The sequence below is a fragment of the Periophthalmus magnuspinnatus genome, chromosome 17, assembly GCF_009829125.3.
Source record: "Periophthalmus magnuspinnatus isolate fPerMag1 chromosome 17, fPerMag1.2.pri, whole genome shotgun sequence".
In the NCBI taxonomy this organism is placed as follows: Eukaryota; Metazoa; Chordata; class Actinopteri; order Gobiiformes; family Gobiidae; genus Periophthalmus; species Periophthalmus magnuspinnatus.
Genome location: NC_047142.1, coordinates 7,141,431 through 7,147,430, shown reverse-complemented (window position 1 = coordinate 7,147,430; position 6,000 = coordinate 7,141,431). Strand labels below are relative to the sequence as shown.

At 36.5% G+C, this 6,000-nt stretch overlaps 1 protein-coding gene across 2 annotated transcripts; it reads right to left on the bottom strand.

Annotated features, from left to right (window-relative positions):
* Positions 1-226: 226 nt before the first annotated feature.
* Positions 227-1,841, bottom strand: LOC117385712 (C-C motif chemokine 20-like). 2 transcript variants are annotated; one of them, XM_055228760.1, is made up of 4 exons: positions 1,766-1,835; positions 1,153-1,277; positions 875-952; positions 227-556 (listed from the first exon to the last, which is right to left on the bottom strand). In XM_055228760.1, the coding sequence occupies exons 1-4, from the start codon at positions 1,829-1,831 to the stop codon at positions 379-381; spliced, it is 447 nt and encodes a 148-aa protein (XP_055084735.1). In that variant the 5' UTR covers positions 1,832-1,835; the 3' UTR covers positions 227-378. The 2 variants fall into 2 exon arrangements, with proteins under 2 accessions (XP_055084735.1, XP_033838918.2); XM_033983027.2 differs by having other exon boundaries at positions 375-556; positions 1,153-1,273; positions 1,765-1,841.
* Between the last annotated feature and the right edge of the window lie 4,159 nt (positions 1,842-6,000).

The following is a 6,000-nucleotide window of genomic DNA, read 5'->3' as shown; positions in this document are numbered from 1 at the left end:
CTCTGAACAGGTCAAGCCGCAGAGGCAAGAATAACACTACTGTAAGAGCAAGCTCATAGAAGAAAACACTTCTGTTTTATTTAAAGTTTGTTTTGAACTTGAATATTTAAAAGTGCATAATGTAAAATATGTATTATTTATTAATTATTGTATTTATTTAAAGGACCTTTTACTTATTTAGCCTTTTACTTTTGCTCACAAATAAATACACTTACTTTTTATGAAATACATTTTTTGTCTGATTTAATTGAAAATTATATCATAGATTTATAACTGAGCAATCCTGCCATCTAGAGGACACCAAAAGCAGTGCACGATACAAGAGACAATAGTTTGAGTTCAGCAAAGACCAGGAAACTGTGACTCTACATGAATCCTTCAAACAAAAGCCTCTGTGCTGCCTGAGGTGTAGAAAGACTCTGTGATGTTCTGAGAGCTTTCTGTGGAACTGAAGAAAACTCCACTGTTGTTGTCCATCACAGACTTTACACTTTTGTCCATCTGCATTTGTCTGCGAACATCCGGACGCTCTTTAGCCAACTTCTTAAACTGATCACTGAAAAAAAAAAGAAAAAGTTTTATAATACATATCTATCTATATCTATAAATCTCTCTCTCTCTCTCTGTCTGTCTCTCTCTCTCTCTCTCTCTCATCTCTCATCTCATGTGTGTGTGTGGGTGTGTGTGTGGGGGGGTGTGGGTGTGTGTGGGTGGGGGGGGGGGGGTGCATGTGTGGGGGTGGGGGTGTGTGTGTGTGTGTGTGTGTGTGAGATGAGAGAGAGAGGGAGAGAGAGAGAGAGGGAGAATATAATGATCTCTTTCTACCTGTATACTAAGTACACTAAATGGGTAAAAAGTAAAGTTGACACTTTACCTCAGCATTTTCAAAATTCTTTGCACCCACGGAGCTCTTCTGTCTGCACATATCTTGTTCTTTTTGACTGTTTCGAAACTAAACAAAAACAATGCATTAGATGATAAATAAAACGATAAAGACAATAAAATAACATTATGTTTGATACACAATGTTTAACTCAGATGTGAAAATGAATAATATAATAAAACATAAACTATTATGTCATAGCTTATTTCATAATATGTTATGATATGTTTGTATTGTTAACATAAACTTTAGGTGGAGTATGTTCTTACATGATGGCATCGAGGTCACAGTTTTCCATTACGGTCTGTGTTTTAACGCCTGTGATGCGGTGGAAAGGTATGGGGCTCCGTGTGTAGCTCGTACAACACGTCTGGGCCCCATGAGAAGAAACTGCAGCACAGAAGTACATGTAAGAAGACTTTGTTATGCCAACATTTAATATGAAATAAGAGTACAGTAAAAGTTCAACAACAGCAGCAGCAGAATAAAAAGGCCAAAAATGTATCAGACATATACAAGATAAATAAGGATTTAAAAAGTTTTTTTTTTTGTTTTTTTTTAAACATAGAAACACTTATAACTGAAATATCTAATACTTTGAATAGAAAAAAACCAAAAACAAAAAAACAGTTTTGTACAGTGGCTGTATAATCCCTCAGTCGTCCTGGTATGATCCATAGTAAAAGAAAATTTCAAATCTATTAACTGGAAGATGAAGATGTTTCACTGCTCAAGCCGCTTCTTCACTTCTGATTTAGTGACTATGGTCATGTAGAGTCTGCACAGTATTGACCTCAGTAAATCCCCGTTACTGTCCACAGCACTGATTCTCTTATTATAATATTACAGTCTACACATGATGCCTATAGGGAAAAGCTCACCTTTTTCTCGGGCTGAGTTAACTAGTCCCAGGCAGAGGAGAACGGTCGCCACGGTGATGGTCCTCATGAGAGCCATGCTTAAATCAAAGAGAACTATCACAAACGAGCTCTGTATTTATAGTGTTTGCCGCTCCTTTGGGTTTTTCACTGCGGTTCCTAAATTGAGAACAGGAAGCTCGATATTACATCATAGAAATAATGTACTCATTGCACTCATTATTTTATCTTAAATTATAATTACACTATGTATAGTGCATTTTCAGTCTAATCTTTGGGAGGGTTTGGTAGAAATTGTCTCCTGATTTTACATTTTCTTAAACACATCTACAATAGGCCACAGCAGACTGACTTTAGTTGTAAATTAATGCATTACTTATGGGGTGATTTATTATATATTTATTACATTTATTACATCTCTTATCAATAGAATAAGAAAGGAGGCGGGCAAAATATCTAAGTACAGCCCTCCTCCCTTCTTATCCTATTGTCCCATTAGTTCAAAATAGAGCCTGAGGCCTTTGTCTGATCATTTTTACCCTATCAGCAGTTTTGATATTGTTGTGGTGAAAGAGATGAGGTGAGATAGGTTTCGAACCCCATTCCCCTGCTAGTGGTTTGACCCATTTAGTCTGCACAGAGCTGACGTCTCCAGATGTAGCTGACCTAGAAAGGCATTGTCTACCTGTGCACCATCTGCAAATAAATACAGGAGTTTAGCTCAGTGTTTTTAATATATGGATATGCAAATGATGGTACCATCATCATTATGTTTTAATAAAGTACATAAGAGCAACACTAACCCCATTACATATGATCAAATAAGCTAATGTGTGCTATACATGTGAGGTAAAGATGCTGCGGGCCAAATCATAGTGGTGGAGTGTGTAATTCTGGCTTTTTATTTTTTCCCTGCCTGCTGCTGGGAGTGTGGACTGTATTTCTAAACAAAATGTTTTTCCTACAGTTCTTTCCAGTATTTGCTGCCGTATAAATGGAAATTCTCATATAATATTATTACAGTGTAAATTCCTTTATTCTCATGTTAACACAAAGAACTGCACCACAACTGTATTTAAAGTTAAATCAGAACATGCATATTTATTTAATACTGTAGTATATAAACTATAGTCTGATTTTGCCATAATACTTTTATATTTTTAGTAATATTATTTGTAATATATGTATTATCTAAAATAAAACTGGACTTTTCCCAAATACAGTTGTGCTCAATATGTTTTATTATTGGATAAAATCAAAATGATATTTTTGCCAAATATAAAAAGAGTTGGTTAACCTCAGGTAATCAGACAGAGTGAAACCACCACAGATTTTACATAGAAGTTGGCTCGATCCCACAAGACTTTCAGATCTAATCTCACTCTCTATTTGAATCATCTAATGTGGGTCCTCCTCGAATCCTCCTCCCACATGTCTTTATTTAGCACAACACCATCTGATGTCCTGTCATCAAAGCCTGCTCCCAGCCTTAACGCTTGCATCCAGGCGGCGGCGCTGTGAGAACAGGCCGCTCCACTCGAGGATATTGAGCTGGACATAACAAAGAATGTTGATTAAATGGGGTTAAGGCCTCAGTGGTCGTATAAATCCAACCTGAAACCACTTTGTGACAACTCAGATTAAACTGAGCGAATTAAAGCATTTAGCAGTGAAGCCATTGTCACAACACATCTTCTGCATGAACATAAGGACTGTGAAATCTCACATGGCTCTGTGTCAACAATACACACTTATTAATAAATGCCAAAAATACATTTGCAAAAACCTAAATGTTGTTCCCTATTGTGATAACTATTTCACTGATAATATCACCTTCACTGTAAGATAAGGGGTATTTTTTATTCATTTGTTACACCTCGATTGGTAAATTTGAACAAAAGGCGTAAACAAAACCTGATAAAAATCAAGATAATTCAGTTGAAGCTGTGGATGGAGAACTTAAGGTTCTAAAAGTTTTGATAAACCATTCAACATTTGTACAGCATTGGCGTTTAGGATAAATATATTTTCAGTTTGCAGATATTGGCCAAATGTGTCTTTAATATATATATATATATATATATATATATATATATATATATATATATATATATATATATATATATATATATATATATATATATATATATATATATATATATATATATATATATATATATATATATATATATATTTAAATATATATAATTACAAAGCACTTCTTAAAACACAAAATGACATTACACCCTCGTTAAGGGTTTTTTATCTCTTCTCTTTCTCGTCTGCCCATGTCTATTGTTTGACCTGCAGCTGCTGATAAAACAAAGGTAAAGTGATTAACAAAACAATTGTCTGGTGAGACGCCTAATTCCCACTAATCCTGAGGAAATCGCATGTCTTTATCAGTGACACAGAGTTTGGTGTAAGCTGTGTAATGCTGCACAATACACTTTTCCACACAGTCGGATAAAAGCTTAACTACACTGCACCTGCATGTTTGAGAGTAATATCAAGTTTTAATGTCACAATTAGAAACAAAATAAACATCACAACATCATCGCAATTTAAATGGTGTTTGTGATTATTGACACCACAATCAAACAACAGTGAATTCTTGCAATTACTTTCATTTAAACTGCAAAGCAATGCCTTTTCATTCTTAAAATATGGGACCAGCTTTAGGATGTCTAACTCTGAATACAAAAGTAAAATGACTCTAGCACAAACAGACAACAGTAGTGTAAACTGAAATGATATTGTGACGTGAATAGTCTCTGTTGTCAATAAACAGAATAATCTTGACTTTTTGGGATTCTAAAGTAAATCTGCAATAAGGTTGTAATAAAAAAAATAAAAATAAAATAAAAAAAGCCCTCATGCTGGTACTTCTGTTTTTGGTCTCTTGCATTTAAATAGTTCTGACCTGTGTAGCAGACTCAAGCTTTTTGTAACATACATTTTTCAGTAGGAATATCATTTTGTACAACTTCATAATAAAAATTTAATTTTGTCTTCTTTTTTTTTTTTACTGTTCTTGGCTGCGATTTGTTCCTTTTGTGTGATGCATTGATGTACAACTGCCTTGTTTATGCCACAAAATGAGCAAGATGAGATGATCGAAAGTGTTTTTTCAGTTCCACTCGTTACTTTTCACACTATGCTCAGTAAGAATTTGGTTTAAAAAAAGTGCAGCTATTAAAAATCCTCTTAAAATATTTTGTCCCAGCATTAAGCCTACTGCAGCACTTTTGCAGGGTGCTAGCTTAACCATTACACCCTGGCTTTTTTGCTTCTACTTGCACCTGTTTCGGAGCGTTGAGATAAATGTTTGTCCCTGTTTTCTTGTTGTAGCAGTTTGCAAAATGTAGTGTCATTTGCATGAGGGTGGGAGTGAGGCAGGCCTTTTCCTCCTCCGGGCCCCCCCTGTTTCGACTCTGTTTTAGACTCTCCTTTTGGGGGGTTGAAGGCAAAGGGAGGGGGTCAGTATTGAGTTGTCCACCCACTCGAGGCACCCCCTGGTCACCTGCGTGGGTGTGGGCCAAACAGAAAGGAAAGGAAACACACAACAAGGAAAAAAGGAGCAAAGATTGTATTTCTACCTGTTTAAAGATTGACTTGTGAGGATTCTGCAAAGACACATGATTTGGGCAAAGGTGTGGCGATTTCATTGAGAAAAAACAAACGACTTGCACTTGTACAGAACATGGATTTTACTTCTGTTATAGAGTACCCCTGTGATTTATATGCATGGTAACACAATGGAAAGACGCACACAAGCAAGAACAAAACCACTTCCTAACCCCGAATGTCAAGCGTGGCAAAAAAACGTTTTAAATGAGTCGAAACTTCCCCAGCTCTACGGAAAAGTGGTGGTACACATAAAAGCACTCCACAACAAAGGCGGCAATGGAGGCTGGTGAGACGCAACGGCTCTCAGAAACACTTGGCTGAGGAGCGATCTTAAAAAATAGTGTAGTTTATCATAATTAGCGCCGTTCCAGACTGTCAGACCTGTAAGGCAGGCCAGACAATGCATGGCGCTTTTTACTTTATAGGAGAGTTACAGCTAATGGCTTGATGTTTAGTTACAAGAGCCCAGTAGGTTTGGTTCCTCACTCGCGCTCCTCCTACATCCCATCTGCCCCATGTCCAGAGTGTGGGTGACTGCTGAACTAGCTCGTAGGGGGGAGGTACGAAATCATTGCAGAAAATACTAACAAAACTTGTGATGTAACACTT

Bases quoted from the DNA above. Each gene is read 5' to 3' on its own strand.
- LOC117385712 (XM_033983027.2), bottom strand. From the start codon at position 1,840: ATGGCTCTCATGAGGACCATCACCGTGGCGACCGTTCTCCTCTGCCTG. The intron at 1,274-1,764 runs GTGAGCTTTTCC...TCTGTGCTGCAG, and splicing joins TAACTCAGCCCGAGAAAAAG to TTTCTTCTCATGGGGCCCAG. The intron at 953-1,152 runs GTAAGAACATAC...GTTTTTGTTTAG, and splicing joins TGTGACCTCGATGCCATCAT to TTTCGAAACAGTCAAAAAGA.